At 37.7% G+C, this 26,203-nt stretch overlaps 2 protein-coding genes across 4 annotated transcripts; one reads left to right on the forward strand and one right to left on the reverse strand.

The window, feature by feature from the left end:
* Nucleotides 1-4,011: 4,011 nt before the first annotated feature.
* LOC120419450 (torsin-like protein) lies at nt 4,012-5,772 on the forward strand. Of its 2 annotated transcripts, XM_039582131.2 has the most exons (7): nt 4,014-4,328; nt 4,391-4,511; nt 4,594-4,610; nt 4,706-4,830; nt 4,894-5,080; nt 5,140-5,401; nt 5,470-5,772. In XM_039582131.2, exons 1-7 carry the CDS (start codon nt 4,136-4,138, stop codon nt 5,576-5,578), a joined length of 1,014 nt encoding a protein of 337 aa, XP_039438065.1. In that variant the 5' UTR covers nt 4,014-4,135; the 3' UTR covers nt 5,579-5,772. The 2 variants fall into 2 exon arrangements, with proteins under 2 accessions (XP_039438064.1, XP_039438065.1); XM_039582130.2 differs by having other exon boundaries at nt 4,012-4,328; nt 4,706-5,080.
* A 4,215-nt stretch (nt 5,773-9,987) lies between these two features.
* LOC120419401 (helix-loop-helix protein 1) lies at nt 9,988-24,645 on the reverse strand. Of its 2 annotated transcripts, none has more exons than XM_039582078.2 (3): nt 11,281-12,728; nt 10,927-11,149; nt 9,988-10,870 (listed from the first exon to the last, which is right to left on the reverse strand). In XM_039582078.2, exons 1-3 carry the CDS (start codon nt 11,305-11,307, stop codon nt 10,716-10,718), a joined length of 405 nt encoding a protein of 134 aa, XP_039438012.1. In that variant the 5' UTR covers nt 11,308-12,728; the 3' UTR covers nt 9,988-10,715. The 2 variants fall into 2 exon arrangements, with proteins under 2 accessions (XP_039438012.1, XP_039438013.1); XM_039582079.2 differs by lacking the exon at nt 11,281-12,728 and adding an exon at nt 24,621-24,645 and having other exon boundaries at nt 10,195-10,870.
* Nucleotides 24,646-26,203: the final 1,558 nt, after the last annotated feature.

Consider the following 26,203-nt stretch of genomic DNA (forward strand, 5'->3'; position numbering starts at 1 on the left):
GTAGGGGCGCTTCCAGTCAAATTTCCATATTGACAAATTGTAAACATTTTTTTAAGTCGCGCCCAGTCAAACTTAAAAAAAAAACAGCTCTCAGGTTGGCTTTCCAGAAAAGTACAAATGACTTTAAACAATTTAAAAGGGCGCTTCATCATTGAGACAAGAAGTTGCTGGTGCAAGCGCTTTTCTGGTCAAAAATATTTTTTAATTTGTTTTTTTTTCCTTAAAAAATAAATAAAATAAAGCAAACAGCTAGGTACAGTCATCCCACACATTCGAAACACCCACATATACGGAACACTTTTGTGGTAATTTCAAGCAAAACAATGTAAAAGGTTCTAAGTCAAAAATGTAAACGAATCGGATTATTGAATAAAATACATAAGAATAAACATCCTTTACACATAAAAAATACAACATCCCTCAATACTTCACAAAATTTGTATGGTATTTAATTTTTTGATAAGGGCCATATTCGTTGTTGGTTTGTTGTTGTTTATTACTTCGTGTTAGTCTTCCACCACAAGAGGCCGAATACGTAAATAAACACCATCATTAGGTCAACTGAGTTAGGGCTAACTTGGTTAGGGCTTTGTGTTCTGAGGACCTATATGGAAAATGAAACGGCTGCTGTCAAAAAAGTGTTTTGCACCTTATGTAAACTGTCATTTGAGGGAAAGGGATACACTATTGTTTACAAAAGTTATGTGCCCTTTTGAAATGTTAGGCTCCATTTAGCAATTTTGATTTGCTGCCATAGCTGCTTATAGTGGCTTCCGAAGTATCTACCTAAAGATTACTGCGGATGACGACAAAGATCCTAAAATTATCAAGGTGTTCCGGATTGTGCACCGGAACCAAGGTTCGTCGATCGCCCGAAAAGTTAATTTTAACGTGTGAAGTCGAAATGTGATGTGAAAAAGTGAAATGTTGGTTTAGGAGACCTAAAATATAATTTGCATTTAAAAAATAAAAGCTAACAATGTATGTACTGTATGAAACGTATTTTTCTTCAAAAAAAAAACAATCCGCTCTTTTTTAACTATTCACTTGAAAAACAAAAGAAAATCATTAGATTTGAATGTGAAATCCATTTAATTTTCATCAGCATTTCATGTGATAATCATGTGCGATGACAAATGAAGCTAACATGATTTTCACTTGGTTTGAATATGTATCATGGTTGAAATTTTCTATGTGATTTGCACATGACATTCACATGCTAAACCGTATGGGGCAGATTCACGTGTGAGACATGTGATATTACTATGTGCCTTTCTTTCAGTGTACTAGGTAAGATTAGAGATCCTAAATAGGGAGACTGGACTAGAGATCCTAAATAGGGAGACTGGACGAAGTGAATTTGACGTACACTCAGCCAAAACACTTCATACCAGCCATAAGGATACCTTATAGATTTTTTCCATACACAAACCATATAGATTTTATAGGATCAATAAATGGATTATTTTCATATGATAATCTTATAAATGTAATATATGGTAAATTGTTGCTTTCATATGAAAACCGTATATAATTTAAATATGAGAGCCCATATAGTTTTTGGTGGATATATGGCAAACTTATGATTTTATCCACGTTTAAATGTTACAAAATTTAATTTGCCACAGTTTCAAAATTTATTTAAATGAAATTAACTATAATACATAACAGCATTCGCTGCATCTCTTCTGGCTAGGTTTCGTGGTCGTAACAGCTTTTTTCAGGCAGGACAGCGTAGGCAGGACGGCCGGTTTGCGTCCCGGGAACACTCGCCGCGACTGGCTCAAGTGAAGACTGAACTTCGTGGTCAAAGTTGCCTTCCTAGCGGGTGATGCATTCCGCGCCGGATGCCGCCTTTGCAGCCCTCCAACCTTCATCGGCTTTGATGTCGTGCACTTTTTTCACGCTGTTGGGCAGCTAGCGGCGATGTCGGCAGTGCTGTTTTCTGCGTTTTCAACGACTGCCTGTCCGCAGCCCCATGAGAAAGGTTTCTGAAGTGGTGGTTTAGGGGCTTGAGATGCTACCGATGACTGTAAATAAATGAAAAGAAACGGTAATTTAAAAGTTCTAAGCTAATTTGATTGAACTCACCGATCTACTTTTCCGCACTCTGCTACTGCAGCTCTTTCTTCCAACAAACTTGAAGCTCATCCCGGGTGACGTTGGTACCAGCGGCCGTGGACACACTGACTCTCCACCAGATTTGACTGTCGCATTTGTACACTGTTCCGGTGGGTCATGGGTTGAGCCGTCTGATGTGTAACGAAGACTTCCGGTGAGGCACGACCTTGGGCACGACGATCATCGAACATCCTCCGCGACGGACTGAACTTTCTTGAAAGCTTGGTCAAGTTGATGCTTTAATCGGTGGATTTCGGACACCACTCGACCGCCGGCCCGGGAACAACGGCGAACGATTTTTGATGCTGCTACAGATGATTTTTCTCGCATTCCCCGACGAACTTTCAACCGGTCCACTTCCAGGCGGAGGTGTTTATTTCTGAAAACTTGAAAACAAACCGAATTGAAAATTAAAAACAAACGAAGAACATAAAAACTTTTCAACAAACCTGAGATATGCTGAAACCTGCTTTGCCAACTGTTTGATGTGCTCCGCCATAGTACATTTACTGTTTATATGGTTTACCATATGACTTTTTCACATAAACAACATTAATAAATGTCATATGTGAACCTTATAAATTAAATAAAATCTCTCATATGCCATATGTTAAGCATATGAAATGTAAAAATGACAATGTTTTTGGCGTATATATGGTTTGCCATATGAATTTCAAAAGATATTTTGGCTGAGTGTACCCAAACAGACGCGAGTTTGACGTATCCAAACGAGCATTTGCCTTTACGCCCAGCAAAACTTATCAGTGTTGCCAAGCTCAAAACATACGTTGCCAGATCGATTTAGGAAGCTTAGACCAGTCTCCCTATTTAGGATCTCTAGTTGTCATCCACTCAAATCTAGAGACCCTAAATAGGGAGACTGGTCTAAGCTTCCTAAATCGATCTGGCAACGTATGTTTTGAGCTTGGCAACACTGATAAGTTTTGCTGGGCGTAAAGGCAAATGCTCGTTTGGATACGTCAAACTCGCGTCTGTTTGGGTACGTCAAATTCACTTCGTCCAGTCTCCCTATTTAGGATCTCTACTCAAATCTCCCAAAAGCACACCCCTGCTCTATAAATATACTTTTTGCAATTCCGCTGTGAAACTGTCAACTTTTCCTGTCCTTCTGAAGAAATGAAACGGCCTACTTTTTCCTACCAAAAATAACACTTTTCAAAATAAATGCTGAAAAGTTCTACTTTTCAGCACTGAAATGAGTGCTGAAAAGTTGAACTTTTCAGCACTTGTTTCGAAAATTAAAACTTTTCAACATTTTTTTTATTTAAACGATTTATTGGAAAAATACATGAAAATTTTACATAAAATTTCACTCAATGGGTGTTTTTCGGAATTGCAAAAAAATTGCATGGAACTCGTTGCAAAACTTGATTTTTCAACACTCGTCGTATTTATCCAACTCGGTGAACCTCGTTGGATAAATGTACGACTCGTGCTGAAAAAATCCTCTTTTTGCAACTTGTTGCATAAACTACTATTTCACCACGCAGAAAAATAAGGCATATTTGAATCAACAGAACATTTTGTTGAACCATATGGAATTGAGAAAATCAAGATTTGTTTCAACGCAAAATCGGCGTTGATTATATTCAACAAAAATTTTGTTGAATCAAACCTCGTACCCAGTCACGACGTTCTAGCAGGATTCTAGCAGAGTTCTCACAGAGCTGGATATTCTTACAGTATTCTAGAAAAAATGTTCAACCGTTCTAGCAGGATTCTGGCAGAACCAGCTCTGCTAGAATATTTCGTGACTGGGACAGGCTGATCGTACAAAATATTTTTCAGCATGACCTTACGTCTCTTCATTGCGTAACGTAGTCTGTGAATTGTTAGCCTGTCTCTTATAAAAACTGACAGAATATATTCTGTCAGTTTTTTGTCAGCGTTGCTTTTCGCGGGTGTTTGTAAACATGCGTTGAGACGAGGTTCAAAATTAGCTTGGTGATTGATTTCCATGATTGGCAATAGTTATTGATTTAATGCAGAAAATATGATTTTTTGTCGCGTTTTTGTCTTTACGATTTGTCTAGCGTTTTCTGATGCACTTTTTGATCCATTTTCGTTGGCTGCCATTGGCGGGGCAGTTGGAGCCGGGTGGTTCAAATATGATTATTTGAAGGAAAATACATATTGCCGCTTTCGTGAGTGTTGCATTGCTCCGTACTTGAAGCACGATGTTTCCGGTAAGTGAGATTACGTGGTTTTGTTAGATGACTTAATTATTAAGCTCAATTGCAAATTTCAGAACTGCAGCGTTTGCTGAGTGCTAACCTTTATGGTCAGCACATTGTGCAAACAGTGCTTTTTAATGCAATCGGTGCCCACTTGAAGAACATCCAATCGTCACGAAAACCACTTGTAATGAGGTAATAAAATAAATAATATTGTTTGAATTATAGATATACAGAGTTTTTAATAGTCTGATTGAATTATTTTTGTTGGTTTCAGTTTCCATGGAACATCGGGTAAGTTGATCATTTTACAAGTTAAATTTATTTAATTTGTATCTTTCTGATTTAGAAGAGTTAGCCAAAAATGTAATACTTTTATTCTAACACAGGTACTGGCAAAAACTTTGTTTCTGACTTCGTTGCTCAGGCCCTCTATCAAAAAGGGATTGAAAGTAACTATGTGCACAAATTCACTGCCGACATAATCATATTCGACGAGCTTGTGATGAACCAAGTATGTAACATACTTCGACAATTTCGTTACGTTTTTTTTTTCAATCTGATTACAACATTTCAGTTCTCACTGGCTGCGGGAATAAAGAAAGCCATCAAGGATTGTCCTTACTCTCTATTTATTTTCGATGAAATTGAAAAGTTAAAACCCGGAGTGTTTGATGCTATCGTCAATCTGTTGGATCATCATTCATCACTCAAAGGATACGACTTTTCAAAGGCCATATTCATATTTCTTTCCAACAGTGCAGGTAGTTTGCTCTGTAATTGCTAGTTACTCACGAAAAACTAATATATAATTTTGTTTCAGGCACTGAAATTGCAGTAAAGTTGAAATCAATCACCGATTCGGGCCGCTTTCGAGATGAAACAACCTTGGTGGACTTTGAACGTATTGCTGAGTTGGGTGCTTATAATGTGGTCGGAGGGTTACAAGATAGCAAACTAATCGAATCGCATGTGATCGACCATTTTGTACCATTTTTACCACTGGAACAAAGACATGTTGAACAGTGCATCAAGAAAGAGTTTAACAAAATATGTCACAGAAGCACAAGCGATAAAATCATAAGGTAAAATATTAACATGCACGTATATGTTGAATATTACTCATTCATCTAAATTTTGAAACCATTTTCAGTGATATTATGAAAGCGGCTGTTACATTTGATGAAACTCACGTGTATTCGAATAATGGGTGTAAACGGTTGAGCAAAAAAGTTGAGGCCTATTGTTATATGAACACGTGATAAATAAAAAGAAGTCATGTATTTTGACACAATAAATAATCATCTTTTTAAGCAGGGAGTCCGTTTGTCTGTAAAAGGAAGATGTTCGATCGGTCCTCGATAATTTTACTTTTTGGCGTGTTTTTCGCGGATTTAAATGTTTTCATTGTGAAGTAAGGATTTAAATTGACATAAAGAAGAAAAATCAAGTGAAATCTAGAGCAAACAGTTGACATTTTACTATTTTTAACTGGACCTGGACATCATTATCATATATGGCAGAAAAACTAGAGGAAGCTGCTTCACGAATTCGGAAAGATCAGTCCATATTGGACATTTTGTAACTAGATATATTTTTTCTTGCTATTTACTAAATACGCGCCAATAAATGTTTGCCTGATGGGAAAGGAAGTTTAAAGACAGGTCGAGGACCCGTCTGGTTAGAGCGAGTTGTGGCGCTGTGGCCACGGCATTTGTGGTAATACAATGTCCCATCCTCGAGGGTCCCGGAGCACCAAAACTTCTTAGCATGGTGCCATACATGGCTTTCCTTGGGTGCCATAGACTACCCAGTGGGCACTGAACCATGACTCAACAATTTTAAGACTTCTTGGCACGATCGGTTCACTGTCACTGTTCACTTAACTGATACTTATTTGACATTGTGCTTTTTTGTTTTCGAAAATCTAAACAAAAACTCAAAGTGACCTTGCAAATTTCGAAAAAAAAAATCCACGGCCAATTTGTCCTCTTACGATCCCCGGAGGAAACTTACAACCCACGTCTGAAGGACCGAGGTTGAAAGCTCAAGCTGGAGGAACGACCATAGAAGTGGATGTATCGTGACTGGAACTTAATCCGCCTGGCCAGAACGAGACATGACCTTAAGAGACTCGGACGTGGATTTATGAAGAAGGTGCTGCGGAGAATTGGACATTTCATGGAGAACGTCGACATAGTCGATTTGCTGTCTGTTTTGGGATTAAGGTTAGATTATTTTGTCTTTCGTCAAATTTTATTGATTTGCTTTCTCCCCTTTTCCGAGTGCTGACACCGGGATCGAAGCCGCCCCTCATCCTCATAATCGTCATGCAGGTTGGGACAAACATACCCATCCCTGCCCTCAACAAACCAACATCCTGAGTGTGGTCCTGCTACCGCTTCCGGAATTATAAAGCGCAATGATGCAACTTTGAGTACAGCATCAAGAAACTACTGCAGTGCTATCGTGACGGCGTGTCGTTGCAACAAATCTTGGAGATCATGATGATCGAATATTACGCCATCCAGAGTGCGGCCGTCACGACGTGGCCAAGAAAAATCCGGCTTTACAGGATGTAGTCAAAAATAAATATTAAACATTGAATTCAACGAAGTTTTTATTTTACGAAATGTAAAGAAAATTACGTCTACAACTGAATTGCTAACTGTATTATTTGAAAACATTTCAGTGATAATGATACGAAATATATTTTTATTTTTGTTTTGTTGAGGCGACCGGAATTGCGGGTTGTAAAATGTTTCATATTTAAGATGAGCTTTGTTGCAGGCCAAGGATTGATACCTAAGAGCATGCAATGGCACTGATCTTGTTGCGTGCTCTTTGGTTGACGTCCAGGTAAGGAACATCCTGGATGGAGCGCAACTAACTACATCCGTAGTTCTGTTAGATCATCCGAATTATCTTGATCAGAACAGTATGTTGATCAGAAGCAGTATGTTGAGTTAACTGCTGTGGATGTACCTGAAACATCGCACAACGGGGTTTCTTTACTTTTCATTCTCAGCTCCTATTTTTATTTTGCTCTACTGATTCTCACTTCTTCACTGATTCTTCTATTTAATATCCATCATTTGATTTTGATTTTACTAACTTTTGATTCTCTTATCTCTCAAAGCTTTCCACTCTTTTTTACAAACTGATACTGCTGTAACAAACTTAGTTTTTTTTTCCTTAAAAATATACTTTTCCTTAATGTACTAATAATATCAAGTCTATTTATCATTTACCTAATCTTTTTTGATTTCATTGCAAATATTATTTATTTATTTAAATAATTCTTTATCTGTCCTATAAATTACCACTACTATAATCTAAGCTTGTTTTTTATCTCTATTTATTATTGTCTAATTTTACATCTAATACATCCAGCTTCTAATTTTTATTCTTTAAAATACAATCATCATTCTATTGATTCTTGATTTTTTTATAAAATATATTCTCTTTTACGGTCTATTGTTCACCCTTTTTTAAACAAGTGATGTTTGAGCCCATACCTACTCAATTTATGGAATAGTTAAAGGATTAACACGGGAACCTGGTGCATAAGACCGGTCAAGGCCCGTTCTTACAATGAAAATTGCGAATTTTGCTGAACTTAAATCAGCCAAATTGTGAAAAATATGGTCTTATTTTGAGCTTCTTTGAAATAGGAATTATTTTAACACTGAAACATATACCTTTCTTTTGAAATTTGGACATTCTGGAGTTTAAAAAAATGGCCTTTGAAATATTTTCAGCACGATTTCCACTTTTAAGCAACTTCATGCATTTAAATTTACATGCGCTTTTTCAAAATACTACAGTTTTAAAATAGGAAAACTGCTGTAAATTTTCACCAACATGACCAATATTATTACAGAACACAAGTTGTTCTGAACATCACTTTTTTAGTTTTAGCTTAACCGGTGTTGTTAACTTTTTAAATTCAAACAAAAAAAAATTATATTAATATTTTAGGTTGAAAACAGGTTTGCTTTATGCAAAAAACAATTTACTAGAAATTAAAATTTAATTTAACAAATTAAGAATAAATAAACAAAAATACTGATGAACAAAAATGCAAAACATAAAAAAAATCAAAACATAAAATTATGAAAAATATTCTCAAGCATCGTATGGGCAAATCACTAAAAATGATTGAAAATGTCTTATCTTCATATTTTTGTACCAAATGTAATGCTCTTATTATTATGATTAAAATATGTTTCATAATGAATTGCGCTAGATTTTTAATGATCTTCATTGTTCTGACGAAATGTGGCTGCATGTTGAAAAATTGTACTTCGATGCCGGGATGCTCTTTTGTACTAAGCTTGCTGGGATCTAGATCTAGATCTAGATCTAGATCTAGATAGATAGATAGAACAAGAGAGCACACGGGCATCGACTTATTTTTTTAATTTTGAAGAGGATTTTTTTTTCTTTTTTCTTATTCACTGAAATCAAAACAAAATCAGCTAATTATTTTACAAATCTGGGAATGTTCTTTGTTTATACAATTAAATTAATACTAGATCATATCAAATTAAGCAGGCCGAAAATATAAAATTTGTTAACAAGTTATAGCAAAATTTATCATGATTGAGCATTCTGTGCATGTATCTGAAAAATAAATTAAAGAAAAAAACAAAACCCTGATATAATCATCGATTTTATGAAATCTGAGAAAATATTCTGCCAACTTAATTCCTACAATAATTTTCAATTCAACCTATCTCATATTATTTGAAAAAAAAATTGTGTTTCTGAATTTATCCATAAGGTCTCCAAATCCAATACAAAATCAAAACTCATTGAAGCAATCATTGAAAATTAACTTGTAAATTTGGGAGGGGCGCCAAATTGATGTTTCGCCAAGTTCGCCGTGGACCCAATGTACGGCTCTGCCCAAACATCTAGGTTTTCTATAAAACCCACGTTTTTAAATACCTGAGCAAAAAGTAAGTTTGATCCACGAGAACAAAAATTACGAAATTCCATACATTTTTGGCAGGTTGCTCAAACGAAACCATAACAACGTTTTTACCTAGGTATTTAAAAACGGGGGTTTTAAAGAAAACCTAGATGTTTGGGTATCAAAAGAACGAAAATTTTGGGCACTTTCCGATTCCACCTTCTTTGACCGAGTTATTTTTGAATTTATTTACTTACTTTTTTAAGGCAGGAAAAACCACCAAATCAGTGGCACCAAAAACCTACTTCTTTTTGTAAACACATAATACAAAACATAAATACATGAGTAACAAAATACAAATAACACGGCTGGACCCAAAGCTCCATCTTCACGAGGAGCTCGGTTGATGTTTTATGCTAAAAACTGATAAATTTGAAAATTCGTCACTTTTTGTTTACTAAAATGCAAAATATCTCGGCTTTGCGTGGACATAATATGAATGTTAAAAAAAGAAAAAAGAACTCCGTAAAATTTCCTATAAGCTGAATGCAAAATTTTTTTGGCTCGTTTTGGGGAGTAATTTTTGACATTATTTAGCTAAAAAATACAATTTTTTTCTCACTAAAACGCCCTACCATGCCCCAACACAAGCTATTATGGACTTTGTTTGTACAAGAATTTGTTCAGGGGACATTAAACTATAACTTGAAGCCCAAGGCGACCAAATTTGAAAGACTTTAGTATGATTGTTAAGGTAAGAACAAGATTGTCCGTCAGACCTGGACGCAAACGCAAAATTTTGCGCCTGTCATCATAGCCTGCCAGTCATCGACCATTGAACAAAGCAACCCCTGCAGATTGTTCGACTGACAGCTGATGGAAAAATCGAACTGGCACAGCGTTCTGCGTTCACCACTGCGTCGAACGGACAATCTTGTTTTTATTTGTAGACAACCCCTACCCCTTCGTATCAAATTTTCCATACAAATTTTGATTTTTTTTTATTGTCGTAACATGGCATCCGACCCCCCCTCCCCAACTGCGTTACGTAATAAAAGAACGCTCCCTATATATAGTTCGAAGCGAAGCAAAGTAATCCACTTTAACGACCCCCGGGTCTTTTATGGTCTCTGTTGCAAGTTTCTGCTCATTTCTAGGCGTCCGAAGGTTATGTGTGGTGAGTCACCCAAAACCTCTTTTACGTTAATGGACCGACGTTTTACTTCCCCATCCGATAGAAGGCGTGGTCAGGCCAATCTCGTCTCGAAAAATGCCACCGGGTCCGTCTGGGATTGAACCCAGGTCATATTGGGGTGAGAGGCTACCACGCTAACCACTGCGCCACCAGACCCGGCGAAGCGCCAACGCGTAAAAAAGTTTAACAAAAAGTTTAGTGTTTTATTTTTTTTCTCTTTTATGCAAACATAAATTACTATATACAAAAAACAACCCAAATAAAAAAAACAACTAAGTTTTTCTTGTTATGCTTCAAGGACGTGGTTTAAATATGCAATGTAACATATAGCAAGTTTCAAGATTTCGATCTTCGAAAGCTTTTTATCGGGAGGTAAGGTTGGTAACAATTTCCTTAGTTCTGTGAACGCCACGTTGAACGCTTCCACTCGAACACGCTCTCCTACAATAAACAAATAGGTTTTATTCTGAAACAAAGCCACAAATATTTCAACTTACTGGTCGCATGTGCTGTTCGGTATTTTAAAGTTGCTCTCCGGCGTCTTCTTCGTTCCTCACGGGACAGCGTCGCAAGCTCTGGTTGGGTGGAGCTGTTTTGTTTCCGTTTGTTGCCACTGCTAACCACGTTTGGTGCAGCCATTATACTCATCGACTCACAAGACAGCTCAGCTAACGAATCCATATCGATTCCAAGCGAGTTGTGTTCATTTCCATACACCATCTAGAATACGAGCATAATTCAAACATAAATAGAGAGTTTATCCAAAATATATGGGTCAAAATCGCGAATCAGGCCTATACAACTAAAAATGGAACTGGACAAAATTCATTAACAAATGTTACATTGCTTACAGCAGCGGTTCTCAACCTGGGATACATGTACTCCTGGGGGTACCACGAGCGGTCTCAGAGAAGAAAGACAAACACTGTAATGACGGACATTTGAAAAATATCCACAACACATTTTTTCAACTATGGGTGATTCCATCTGAAACGGAACAGCACGAAACATATTCCTTTTTGTCGATACCGTAATCTGGGGTGAATCGGGACTACAGTCTGAATAGGGACAACAGTTTTTAGATCACTTAAAGCTTTTTAATTTGGAAATGGATGTACACATTTTGTTGGCCTGAGTCTGCTCTAACCGAAACCAACCAGAAAAATCAAAATATTGTGCTCCAACATGGTTAAAACTGCTGTCCCAATTCGCCCATGTGTCCCGATTGACCCCAGTTTACGGTAAGTGATTCTTATGTAAAATTGGCCGGGAATACGATGGTGAGGTCAAATTTGAAAAATGAATAGGGCTGTTTTGAGCTACGGCCATTTAAAGTTTTCAATTGCGCAATACAGGTAGAACAAATATTTTAATCTAAATTTTGATCACGGAAATGGATTCTACGTCCAATTTCCTTCAAAATTGAGTCTAAGACCGACCCTCTAAGATTTGTGGTTCCTGAGTTATCGTCGTTTGAAGATAGGGGTTTCGCTCAAAAATCGCCAAAAAGTCTATTTTTTGGGAGGGTACAAAAATAGAGGGGGTGGTCCAATTTGGATGAAATTCGGGATTTTTTCATGTTTTGATAGTCTCAACAGCTCTGCAAAATTTGAGCAGAGTCGGAGATGGTAATTATCAAATTTGCATTTTTTCTTGCACACTTCAGGTGGAATGACCCCTATGCATTTAATTCTTTTAATTCTTCAAACTTTGCCAGCAAATCTCGAAGGTTTTTTTTTATTTTTTCCTTCTCTTGCCGCATCCATTGTTAGAATATCCAATTACATCTAAATGAATTATAGTGTAAACCATAGTTGAAAGGAACACCAAAACTCTATTAGGTTATAAGAAACACGAAATTGTTTTTAATTCAATGCATTTCTGTTTATTTCTTCAGTTGTCGGTTAACAATAGTTTTTGTAAGTGCAGTAGGTACAGAGTTTTGGAGGATCCTTACAGCTGTGACTAATACATTTATCTCAATGGACGGAAATAAAGTTGGTTGAAAAATCGAAATGGAAAACAGGAAAACACTCGCAAAAAACCTGTTGCTATTGCTGGCATACCTAGTAAGGGAGGAGGAAAGTATTTCTTAAAAAACTATATCACAGTATCACGGCACCAAACTCGATATCAGATCGTTTTCCGACATCGTGCAACTAGTCCAAAATCGTTGTAGCAGCTTGCTGGTCCAGGTGTCCAGCGATTCCGTGTTAGCCACCTCCTCGAGCTCGTCCGTCGGGAAGTTAAACGGCAAGTCCAGCATCATTTTAAGGATCTTGTTTTGGCGCGTCTGCAGCTTTTTGCGGCGAGTGGAAACAACACGAAATTGTAAATTCTAGAGTACTTTTTCAAAAGGTCCTATGTGCAAAAACCTCGATCTGAGAAATTTGGAGATAAAGTTTTGGTGCACATTTTTAAATCCCATTTAAACACGCTTGGGTATTTTTCGATTCTGAAAACGCCCAAATGGGTCTGGAGTAATGCTTTTCAAGTATACATTTCGGAATTATATGAAAGACAAGATGACACTTAGTTCTGACGCAATTTGGTTCATACAACCTGTGAGTGCACATAGAACACGTTGATAGAACAATTTTTGCACATAAGACTTAACGCATTGGACTATATTCATATGGCATTGCGCATAAAACTTTATCAAATAAAATTTAAATCTTGATTAAAAAAAAAACAACATTTTTGTGATAATAATGTATGTCCAACTCTCTCGCAACGTGTAGGCAACAGCTGACGAAGAGCATGAAATATTTCAATGCTTCCAGCGCGAGAGGAGAGAGAAGCCGTTATTTCCCAATGAGCCTTCTGTCAGATGGGTGGCGGGTAGGATAATTTACGATGCCAAATTAACCAATGCGCCAATGTAAACAATCATTATTGTTTACTTTGGCGCATAGGATAATTTGACATGGTAAATTATCTTATCCGCCTATCGTGCTGTTAGCGCACATACTACATTTTTTAATCTATCGTTTTTTAAAGTTTTCGGTAAAAATATTATTTAACGGTTATAAACAAGTGTTTCGATAGCCCCCCAGCAGCACTGCATGCGCACAACTTTTATTCCAAAGTGGCGGATTATCTGGAGGCGGGCTAGCGCGGATTCCCGGAGATGTACATCATGCGCGAGCGGGACCGCACCGAGGACGCGTATGGGTTGCTGAACGAATATGCCGACGATGGAAGGAATACTATTGCCGACGCCGGCTCTCTGTTTGATCGTTTTTTTGTGAGGGAAGCAAAAACGTTCGTGATCATCTTCAACCGGCGATTAAATAACAGACTGGAACGCAAGAGCGTCATCACCTAACGGGAAGTAGTCTGGTGAGAAGGTTACTGCTAAAGAGGTTGAGACAAAGGTTGGAGAGGAGAAAAGTGCAGCAAAGGACGGGAAAGGTTCGCAGAAGGAACCGGAACCGGAGGATGTTCAAAACCCATAAGATGATGCTGTCCCGAATGAAAAGGCTTAGTCTGAGCAAATATATTCACCATTTTTGACTGTATTTTTCGTAAGGTTATGATTTACAAAATGTATAACTAAATTTATTGACTTTATTTCATGTTGACGCAACATATTGTACATGTGTTGTCGCCATTTTTGCACTGGAAATCTGAAAGAGACCCGTTGGATGTTTCAGCCGGACTTCCGCTTCCTTTTGACACGAGATGGTCATTCCCAGCTTTGAAGATGTCCAGACGAGTTTCGGTGACCGCGTTCGGGTTGGTTGCGTTGTATCTGCTCTTCGCCAAAGAATTATTCCGGTCTCAGGGGTTGGATCTTCGAACGGGTTCTACGGCTGTTGCTTGGCCGACGGGTGAGGTCAGCTGGGGATTTGAAGAGCGCGAGTCGCACAAAACTGGAATCAATTGCGTTGATCGAGGAGCTTATGCGGCGTTCCGAATCGCGCGCATTTACCACCTCCAGCATCTTCGAGTTGACGAACGCCTCGTAGTCATGTCTCCGAGCAAGTCCAGGATCTCGTCCGAGTACTGGGTAAGTGCTCGTATGAATCGAACGCCGCAAACTGCCAGGGCGCATGAACGAGTCTGTTAGGTTGCCGACTTGATGCCGTTTGGGAGGAGTCTAGAAAAACGGAAAACATCGGGTCACAAAGAAAACAGGCGCAGAAGAAAATCACTTGTAACGTGCTGTGCTGTGGATGTGCTGTTGGTAGCAAGAATTGGAAGTCTATCAGCGGGACTTTTTACGGAGGGCCTCGCGGCGCGGTGGTTAGCGGCTTCGGCTGCCGATCCCTAAGTTGCTATGGGGCGCGGGTTAGATTCCCGCCTTATCCTCCTGGCCTTCTATCGGATGGGGAAGTAAAACGTCGGTCCATTTGCGAAAAGAGGTTTTGGGTGACTCACCACACATAACCTTCGGACGCCTACAAATGAGTTGAAACTTGCAACAGAGCCCACAAAAGACCCAGGGGTTGTTAAAGTGGATTGCTTTGCTTTACAGCGAGACTTTGCCGGACACCTCCAGATGCTGCAGGCAGGTCAAATCATACGACGAGTACGCCCAATGGACGTAATCCTAAAGCGTAGCATTGCAAACTGCACGATAAGAGAGGTAGAAAGGTAGTCGTGCGGAATATCCAAGTTTTGAACATCCGAAAAGATCAACCACTGCAGAACCACTGTGGAAGTCGTGCTCTCAGACAGACAGATGGACTTTATCTGGTTGTAGGGGCAGTGGGGGTAGAATGGCCCATGGGGGCAGAATGGGCCACCCTTGGTTTTGGGCTTTAGAATGGATTTTAACCAAACTGAAGGCAAGGGTCTAATAAAGGACGTTAAATAACATCACCACACCGAAAACCACGTTTGAATTCATTGTATTTTTCGAATTATGAGCAAAAATGTAAATTTATTGACAAAACCACGCAAATGTTGTTAATTTCAAGTTTCTTAAATAAGTTTTCCCGAAAGTTAGATTGTTTGAAAAAGTTTTTCAATGTTTATAATGTTACCAGGAGCTATTACGAAGGTAATCAAACAACATCGGAACCTCAAATCAATTTAGAGGCTTGGTGGTGGAAGTGTTAAATTAAAATCCACTTAAGGACAGAATGGACCACCCTTTTCCTGCCTTATAAAAACAATCAAAAGTTATGAAATTTTGGTTAAATGGATTATGTCGCTCCTGATAGGTTCACAAATCACGCTAAATGCAATATAGTTGATTTTTTAGTTGTTTTGATGCTTATTTAAAAAATAGTGTCTTATTTCAACATATTATGATGATGATGATGATGGTCCCACCTCTTACCCCTACAATGGTTTGAGCTGGACGAGTTATCGTTATGATAATTTTGATTGAACATTTGAATCAGTTATGCAAAGAAAAACGAACTGATTTTCCATAGCAGATATAAAATAGCCTTCAGGTAACTCCGTTCTTCAGATTTCTATTGACGATTACTAGTTCATAAGCCTGTAACAGTATTAGCTACGCATCTGGTACTAACTTTCTTTCGGTGCACATATAGTTTTACTTGTATCTATCTGAACTGGGTCTCTACTAAGTGACTACTTTGGCATTGCACGAGATCGCACCCTACTGTTTTAGCTGACAGAGTGTACGTCACGACCTTTGACTACAAACATAGTACGTTTCGAGACCCTATCATTCGACCGCCAAAACCTACTAGATTAGCTTTCCCTTTTGCCTTCCGAGCTCTCCCGTCTTCAGAGCAACTACCAATTTTCATCATACTTAGAAATAACTATTACATATCTTCATCATCACCTTTTAAGGCACATATATTTGCATACCGCGCGCGATTCTCAAACCTTTGTAGACTACTCATTTATCTTTTTTTAACTTTACTTTAAACCAACATTTGAAAACAAAAAAAAATCCATCATCATCACGTGGTCAAACTGAGCAATTAACTTGTGCGTTCATTTCAGAAATCTGTCAAAATATAGCTATACAAAGTAAACTTAAAATACTAATTTAATGTGCGAGCAACACTGTCTTTTAAACTCTGCTATTGTCGTTGACTGTTTGATTTGTGAGGGCATCGAGTTAAATATATTCACACCTTTATAAAACAGGGAATTCTGGGCAGCTCCAAATAAAAAATTCGGAGTGCGAGGTTCATTTGCATTTCTCGTAAAGTGGTCATGAAGATCACTGCCTCTTAAAATTCGATCACATAAGTATCTTGGCAACAGACCATTGACTAATTTAAATACAAAAATCATAGTCGAAAAAATTATTCTTTGCTTCACAGATAGCCATTGCAGAACATCTAACATCCAGGTCGATGAAGTGAATCTGTTACATTTTAAAATTAAACGCATGATTTTATTTTGTAAGCGTTGAAGCCTAGATAATTGTGTTTCATTAGCCAAAAATAATATAGATGAACAAAAGTCCAGGTGTGGTGAGATTATAGATTTATAAAGTTGAATTTTGCTTTGAAAGTTAAGGTCATTTCTCAAACGACACATAACTCCATATTTTTTTGCAATTTTTTTAATTGTGTTATCAATATGAATATTAAATTTCAAGTTTTCGTCTATAGTTACCCCTAAATATTTTATTGACTTAACCCTATCAATTTGCTCACCATCAATTGAAATTTGTACATCTTGTATGTTTTGATGTTTTGATGAGATAATCATGTATTTGGTTTTTTTTATATTTAATTTTAACTGTTTGAATTTAAGCCATTTGGATAAAGCATCTAAATCCTCATTCAATCGCTGCACAGCGTCAATCGGGTTTTTCGCTGCTACAAAAATAACAGTGTCATCTGCGAAAAGATTTATGTCACAATGTTTCAAAACTAGTTTCATATCGTTAGGGGAGCTGGGGGTAAGACGGCCAGGCGGGGTAAGACGGCCACCCCACTGTTTTACTAAGTATACTAATGAATATTACTAAAATGTTTAGCTATACTGTTCCTCATGCTAAATAATGCATATGGAGTCACCTTTGCAAAAAATATTGTTTGAAATAGTATAAAAATAGCTCAAAATAAACAAATAATTTTTGAACTTGAAACTGGATGTAATTTTCATGAATTACAACTTAGGCATTTTTGTTAGATAACAATATGTTTTCCTGTCTTCAAATATTTTTTCATGTTAAATTGAAGTTTTCCCTAGATTATGTCCCTCGAAAAAGTTTAAAAAATGCGATGAGCTATTTACAAAAAATGTTTAAAAAAATAATTTATTTGGGGGCAAGACGGCCACCTCCTCCGGGGGTAAGACGGCCACCCGTAATTTGTAAATTTTATTTGATATAGGTTATATTTTTGACGGTTTTTGACTATTAAGACATATTTGTAGATAAGGAAAAGCATTTTCAATAAAACTATCCATTTTTAATCAAAATGCTGTTAACTACCGTTTCGACAACATTCTTTACTGTGATATAGCAAAACTCATTGAATAGTATGAAATGCTATCAAACTTTTCATGAAAATCGCTAATTTAATATTGTTTAAATAATTTTGATTTACTTATTTTAATCGAAATACACAAACTAATTATTTTGCATCAAATTGTGTTTGTTTTGTAGTAAAAATTCACAGTTTTTCATAAAATGTGGTCGCAATAATATGAAATTCACTGAGCCAAAATATGAAATTTTTTAAACAGCATTTTTCTTCACATTTGAAACCTGATTTTTTTCAACCAAAATAGTTATGATGTTCAGAGAAGTCTGTTCAACCAACCATGTAGGTATTTGGGTGGATTTAGCAAAGTTATTAAGTTAATTTATAGCACTGGCCGTCTTACCCCACATGGGTGGCCGTCTTACCCCGCGTATTTCATATATATACGATTTCAATTATTTTTTTAAAATTGCTGAAAAGTATTGATAATTGGTTTTTAGACCAACTAATTTATGTCATTTCTATAATGGACTAGTAGTAGAACAATATGTACGTAATTTGAGATCAAAATAATCTGTTGTGTAAATTTTATTAGACTTCTCCCTTAGGGTGGCCGTCTTACCCCCATCTCCCCTAATGTACATTATAAACAATATAGGCCCTAGTACACTTCCCTGAGGAACACCAAGGTTGTTTTCCCTAGACTCTGAAAAAGATTCATTGAAAATCGTACGCTGAGTTCTACCATTCAAATAGTTTTTAAACCAATTGAAAGCTGCACCCCCGATACCAAAATGTTGTAGTGTCTGTAACAGTAAGGGCCTAGAAATTGTCTCGAATGCTCGTTTTAAGTCCAAAAATACTGCCAGCGTCGAGTTTCTGATTTCAAAATATTGCTTCCTTTTTGCCAGAACCAAATTCAATGCTGTTTCACAAGAGTGGCCTTCTCGATATCCCGACTGTTCTGATATTAATAATTTATTAATGTTCAAATATTCAAGCAATTGAGATTTCACAACTGTTTCTAACACTTTTTCTAACGTATGTAGCATGTTGATAGGACGAAATTCTTCTGATTTTTTAGTACCAGTAACTTTTTGAATTGGAATAACTAAAGATTCTTTCCAGATTTTTGGAATTTGACCTGACAAAAGTGATGCATTTATAATTTCGAGCAAAGTGTGACCAATGACATGATAACAATCTTTTAAAACTTTTGCATTAACGTTGTCAATCCCGGCAGAATTTCCTAAATCAAAACAATTTTTTTTAAGTTGAACATAGGTTATAGGATTGAAGATTTCTAGTCTGCAGTTTACTTTCCTCATATTCCTGATTTCAACAGGTTCGTCAGTTTTCTGTATGCTTTCGTTTATTTCAACTACACTCTCAATAAAATATTCATTAAATTTACTGGCAATTACATTTTCGGTACATTCTTCAATATCTCCAAAAAGAATAGTTCTTGGAAGACTATCTTTAGATTTCATTAATTTTTTCAATATTTTCCAAAGTTCTTTGCTATTATTTTTATTTAATTCAATATTGTTTTGAATGTGAGAACTCCGGGTTGTTTTTAAACATTTTGTATACTTGTTTCTAATAACTGTGTATTTATTCCAATGTCTAGGATTATTAGTTCTGCAGAATTTGTTGTAAACTATTTTCAAAAATGTTTGTTTTGGTAAGTGACTATTTTCATAAAAGTAGTCTAACTTCATGGAAACTATGTTAGAAAGGTCCCTTTAATCGTTTATTATCTCCCTTCAACGTTTTATTAGACAAAATGGCTTGTTTTCTAAGGTGGCCCATTCTGCCCCGCACCCAGAAAAGTGTGGCTAAAATTAGTTTTTAACTAAACATTTTCATCAACCAGGTATACAACATTGAAGGGAACATCCCAAAGCATAAGCCTACTACTCTGAATTCATAAATTTGTATGTTTTTCTATGGTTTTAGGGGCATTTTACTTAGGCGGGCCATTCTGCCCCCCCTTCCCTGCCCCTAACGCAGTTCTTAAGCTGGCTGATGAGCAGCTATTAGGACCTGTAGAGCGCGGAGAGTCACAAGCGATTCTTCAGCGAGGTAATTTCGCTCAGATCACCAGCCAAATCTTCCGTAAAACCAGGTTGTTTGTGGCTGGCTGTAAGAAAAGATCGTCCCGACGACGAAGCCGCAACGCACTTGTCGTAGTGTCCATTCTGGAACTGAAAAAAACAACGGCGTGCACGGCCGCCATGCGACCGCGTATTCCGTTACGGTGGCGCTGCTCCAGCAGGACGATGCCCTGCGTAGTCAGGAACAACACGTCGTGATCGGAGCGCTTCTGCAGAGCCTTTGTAACCCAGAATAATGTACGGTTTGTCCGACTGGATCCACTTGGTGATCAATTCTTCATGAAACTGATCGTCTCCTGCGTGACCAGATATTTCTGCGTCGTACGGAAATCACCACGAATCGAGAGTTCCTTGAGTGCAATTTGTAAGGTTTCGCCCCACAAGAAACAATGACCAAATTGGGAATCAGCAAGCTCGTTCAGTTTACTGGAAGCGGCCACACTGGAGTGCCCCGCACCTTAGACCAACTTCATTACAAAAATCAACGAACCAGGCACTTCAACTTGCACCTCGACGGAAATGCGCCGGGAACTAAACCGCCGCAACCTATATGTTTCCGCCCGCTCCGGCGGCCCCAGAAACACTAGTCTCAGCAGCTCGTGCATTTTTGGATTCTCGTACACCTTGTCCCAAGCGGCCCGGACGATCTGCACCTGCGTGCGTCATTGTGAGCTCGTCGTTGGCGAAGTTGTTGATAGCCGATCCGCCCGGCAATCTTAATGTATTTAACGTTCGTCTTGAGGATCTCTGACGAGACCATGACCACGAAGCAAATGGCTTTTTTAAGGTTTCTAAAAGCGTCCTCTGTACCACGTCCGCCGCCGTTTGGTTGGTCGTTGTCGGGGGACCAGGTACCGTAAAACAGTGCTGCGGGTGATTAAAAAAATAGTTTAAGGTTAAGGTTTATGAAATTTAACAGGATAACATTTCCCTCCTGGCCAAAAGGGGGGATGTTTTCTGGCCTTCCGGATGTTTTTGTCGGTTCCGTGGCCATCCGGAAGGCTTCCCTGCGCAAGAGGATGATGCTTTTTGGCCATCCGGATGGCCACGAAACCGTCAAAATTCATCCAGGCGGCCAAAAAGCATCCTCCCTTTTGCACAGGGACACCTTCCAGATAGCCACGGAACCAAGAAAACCCATCCGGAAAGCCAAATAATAACAAATAATAATAATAGGCCAACCAAATATTCGCCCTCTTGCACACGCCCTCTTGGGACGCCTTTCGGAGCCGATCCCATGGTCCAGGAATCATCTTTGGGAATCACGGTAATTTTCCACCCTACTTACCTTTTTTTTTTGTTGCCGCAATCCTTCGCCCTCCGACACTTTTCTTTTAAAACTCAAACAGTCCACAACAATGATCTGTCCGCGATCCTATGAACCAAAACAAAAAACATATTTTATGCTGTTTTATGAGTTGTTTTGGTATGTCATGCTGGGAGTCGTATCCGCCAGATTCGGGAGAGAGAGCTCATTTGTTAAATTTCGCTCTTCTCTTTTGCTGTGTCAGGCATTGAAACATTTCATACTCTCTTACAGCTGACGTCTACACGTTAACCGGATCCTAGACAAACATTATTTTTAAAAAGATATATGGATATAAAAAAAAATCTATCATTAATTTCTAATTATTCAATAAAATGCGTACATACGTCGTTATTATATTAGCGTATGTGCATAATGATTGAAATATATTTAAAATTGTACATAGGTTGATTTGTTATTGTCGTATGTGCATCATTTTACTGAATGCACATAGGACACTGAGAGGTAAAACGACGTAAATTATTTTGTATAAAAATTTAAGAGAATGCTCATAGGTTATTTTGCATTTCGCAGATATTTTTAAAAATTAAATACTTAGAAGAAATCGGGTTTGAGGATAGTGTAGTTTCGGATATGCAGAACGTCATGCATTGAATAACTCAGTTTGTTTACTTTTGGCGCATAGGACCTTTTGAAAAAGTACTCTAGAATTGATTATTTACAAATAAAAACTAATTGAATTGATATTGAATTGAACTTTGCCTATCGATTTCAAAGGCCCAAATTAGCTATTTTGCATAATTGCTTACTGCATAAAACATTTGGGCTGTTCCCCACGACATGTTTAAGGGTTATTTTTATCGAACTTTCATGAACAGCACTAATTCTCCCTTGGAGCTTGTTGGGGGGACTGTCTCGAGTCAGGGAAACTGTTTTTCAAAATCATCTATCGGTGAAAATTGTTTTTTTTTTTCATTTCAAAGTTTTTGTACCATATGTATTAGCTAAAATCTCCAAAAAGTATCTCATACCTTACTGAAATTAAGATATTGTTTGGTCTTATTTCATCAAAACATTAGAAAAAAATATACCTTGGTCGTCAGGTTTGATAATAGCTGCAAAATAGGTCAATAATAAGCATACGTTGATAACCAGAATTTGGAAGTTTTAGTTTAGAAAATCTCCCTGTATCTTCACCCAAAGCAAATATTTTTATCAAAATCTGCAACAGTGGATTTGCTGCAGAAAATGTTACATTTTATTAAAAAATTGCAGCAAATCCGTAAATCATTTTTGCGCGTGCGTAAACATGTCAGCGATCTGCATTTCTCACCAACACAAATAATGCTGGTGCGTCCCCGAGCAACACTTCAGAAAGTAAAATATATTGGCGCTCTGTCCCTCGAAATTCATCTAGCGTCCATGGCGCGGTGGTAGCGTTTTGGATCAGCAACCAAGAAGTTGATGGTTCAATCCTCGTTTCGGAAGATTTTTTTTGCAATAGGGGCAGTGGGGGCAGAATGGACCATGGGGGCAGAATGGACCACCCTTGGTTTTGGGCTTTCGAATGGATTTGGACTAAGGCTACCAACTGTACGGATTTTTTCCTTACCGTACGGATTTTCGACCCTCTCCGCGGATTTTAAACAGGCCGGATTTTTTGTACGGAATTTTTCGCATAATACGGACTTGTACGGAATTTCAACAACATTTAAAAAAAAACATTGCTTTTTTGATTGGGTCAAAGCTTTTGCTAATTAGACATTTTTATTTAACTGTCAGTTTGATTTTAAAGAGATAATTTAGATAATCTACATAATTTTCCGGGTTTTCCTCAGTTCAAACTTGATTGTCAACAATTGTTCTTTTCAAATTCCTTACAAAACATATTTATCAAATAAAAGATCAAAAGGCTTTGTAAAGCTTGTGAAAACCTAGTGTTGAGCTTGTATTTATAGGACCTTTCCAATAAAAGCTCTTGAAATATTTTCGTGAAAACACTGACAACGATATTATTCGTAAAAGCAAACTTGATATTTCGTAATTTTTTAAACGTTTAACAAAAATATTTCTATTTCTAAAATTCCAAATTTATCTAAATAATTCCTTGACATTTTTTGTTATACCATGGTGTCATGTCGGTAAAGTATACGGATTTTTTCTCAGCAAGAGTTGGTAGCCTTAATTTAGACCAACTGTAAGGCAAGGGTCTTATAAAGGACGTCAAATAACATCACCATATCGAAAACGACGTTTGAATTCATTGTATTTTTCGAATAATTATGAGCAAAAATGTAAATTTATTGAAAAACCACGCAATTGTTGTTTATTTCGAGGTTCTTAAATAAGCTTTCTCGAAAGTTAGATTGTTTGAAAAAGTTTGTTCAATGTTTATAATGTTACCAGGAGCTATTACAAAGGTAATCAAACAAAAACGGAACCTTCAAATCATTTAGTGGTTGGTAGTGGAAGTGTTAAATTAAAATCCACTAGGGGGCAGAATGGACCACCCTTTTCCTGCCTTATAAAAACAATCAAATGTAGCGAAATTTGAGCTAAATGGATTATTTCACTCCTGGTAGATTCAAAATCACGTTTAATGCAACATTAGTTGAATTTTGAATTGTTTTGACGCTTATTTGTAAAAATAGTGTCTTATTTCGACATATTTACACTATTTTCAAAAATGTGTGTTTTGTTAAGTGACTATTTTTACAAAAGTGATCAAACTTCATGGAAACTATGTTGGAAAGGTTACTTAAGCCATTTCTTATCAACCTTCGACGTTGTATTAGACGGAATGGCTTGTTTTCTAAGGTGGCCCATTCTGCCCCGCAGAGTGGTCCATTTAGCCCCGAACCTTGGAAAAAGTAGTCGAAAAACACATTTTTTTTAAATAGCAACAAAATAGTTTTAAGCTGAAAATTTTTATCAATCAGGTATACAATATTGAAGGGAACATCCCAAAGCATAAGCCTACTAGACTGGATTCATATATTTGAAAGTTTTTGTTAGGTTTTCGGTACATTTTACTTAGGCGGACCATTCTGCCAAAGTTTTGCGATTTTCGTCATTTTTTCAAAAAAAAAACTCTTTTCTCGAATGGCCATATCTCAGGAACAAAGAATAATAGAGCAAAACATGAAAATTATGTTTAAAGGAAATTTGACTCTGCATCGAATGGCGTCATTAGATTTTCGATTGGAATCAAACTATGATGCACTTTGCGCAATTGAAAACTTTACACACAATTTTCTCAATAAACATGCGATTCAATTTTGAATTAAACTTTACCATCGTGTTCCCCAGACAATTTTACATAAGAATCAATTTTTCGAATGTTGAGCGAATTGAAATCTCTTGAATTTTTAAAGCTTGCAGTTTCACCTACCACGCGATGAATTTTGAGCTGAAATGTGAATAAAACGTACCTGGCGCATGGTGTTAGGTAAACATGGGACGATGTGCTTGATCGTTTTTTAGCCAAAATGCATCGCGTTTTTGTACGGCGTGCGTGCGTTTCGATTATTCGACTGTATTAGATTTTTGTACAAAAGTTAAAATTGTTTATATCAAACAACGATACAAAACCGCATTTACAATCTTTTCCTATGAGGCAACCATAAATATTAAGTGAAAGAATATATAAATACTGGAGTAAAATAACATAAAGCCATTTGAAAACGGAACCGACGTAACACCGTATAATGTGGCCCTCTTAAACCTTGTGGTTTCGTGTATCGTTCTTTTTGCGACAAGACTCCGCCTCCCGGGTCTCCTAAGTGTGAAGGTATGGCACGGGGAGAGGGCACCGAAAACCTATATTTACACTTAGAATTTTTGCGTCCGCCTCGGGATTCGAACCGGCGACCTCTGGATTGTAAGTCCAGTGCGCGATCCGATTGATCCACACAGGCAGAGCCATTTGAAACATTCAATAATTTTTTTTTAATTCCTCTTTTAAAAACAGAAAAATATTTTTATCTTTTGTTTTCAAATACACTTTTTGAAAATCGTCTTTCGTCATGCACCGGTTTAATGAGTCTTCACAAAAATTTTGTGCCGATTTCGTCTAAGCAGTGTTGAGATATCGTGTCACCCGCAGTGGTGTCACGGTTCGCTCACTCGAATCGTGGTTCAAACGATACGTCATGACGCTCAAGCGTGGTTCGCTCATGATTGCGAACCAAGCACGAGCGAACCACGATCCGAACGTCTGCCGTGGTTCGCATGAACCTTTGCTCTCTCATCGCGAATGAGAGTGAGAGGGACCATCAATGAGCGGTTCGCAAGAAGAGCTAAAAAACAGCACTCAGAGAAAAACATTTCATGATTTTGTCAACAGATGGTGACTATGGAGGGCTACAGAGCATGGCTTCAACAACTCATTGGGATGTCCTGGGTCTTCCAATGACTCCCTGGATTTATTATCCCTGGATTTATTATCCCTGGATTTATTATCGTAACAAGCAAGAGGTCTGCGGTTTATGACTGCAGATCATACCCGCATAGCTCCAGTGAGTATGGTAGACTTTTTTATACTATGTTTTTATGTCCTGGGTCAACAGAGGACTCCCTGGTTCCTTGGGGACCATCCACAAACGTGGACACTTTTTTGGAAATCTCACCCCCCCCCCCCCCCCCATCGTGGACAATTTCCATTCAAATTAAATCTTTTTTCTATGGAGCGTGGTTAATCGCCATAGACCCCCCCCCCACTCCTTACCCTAAGGTTACCACGTAGTTTATGGATGGTTCCTTGATAACTTTATCGTTAACAAATTTGAACAATTTTTCATGGAGTGAAGAATAAAAACAAATAAGTTTTTCTATCAGTGCCTACATTCTCCGTTGGCGAACCGTTCGCTGAACGCTCTCTTTACTCCGTTCAGAGCGGAGCGGCAAGCGAGCAGAGAAATGATGATCGAAATTTTGGTTCGCGAACCGTTCAAACCCGCCGCTCTGAGCGTTCGATAAGCGCTCACCCGATAGGTTTGTCGATTGAGTGGCTATG

The sequence above is a fragment of the Culex pipiens genome, chromosome 2, assembly GCF_016801865.2.
Source record: "Culex pipiens pallens isolate TS chromosome 2, TS_CPP_V2, whole genome shotgun sequence".
Lineage (NCBI taxonomy): Eukaryota > Metazoa > Arthropoda > Insecta > Diptera > Culicidae > Culex > Culex pipiens.

Excerpts from the sequence above, each read along its gene's own strand:
- LOC120419450 (XM_039582130.2), top strand. The coding sequence starts at position 4,136 with ATGATTTTTTGTCGCGTTTTTGTCTTTACGATTTGTCTAGCGTTTTCT. Across the intron at positions 5,081-5,139 it reads ATTTCTTTCCAACAGTGCAG|GCACTGAAATTGCAGTAAAG; the intron begins GTAGTTTGCTCT and ends ATTTTGTTTCAG. Across the intron at positions 5,402-5,469 it reads ACAAGCGATAAAATCATAAG|TGATATTATGAAAGCGGCTG; the intron begins GTAAAATATTAA and ends AACCATTTTCAG.
- LOC120419401 (XM_039582078.2), bottom strand. The coding sequence starts at position 11,307 with ATGTATCCCAGGTTGAGAACCGCTGCT. Across the intron at positions 11,150-11,280 it reads CCAGGTTGAGAACCGCTGCT|ATGGTGTATGGAAATGAACA; the intron begins GTAAGCAATGTA and ends CTCGTATTCTAG. Across the intron at positions 10,871-10,926 it reads CCGAACAGCACATGCGACCA|GAGAGCGTGTTCGAGTGGAA; the intron begins GTAAGTTGAAAT and ends TGTTTATTGTAG.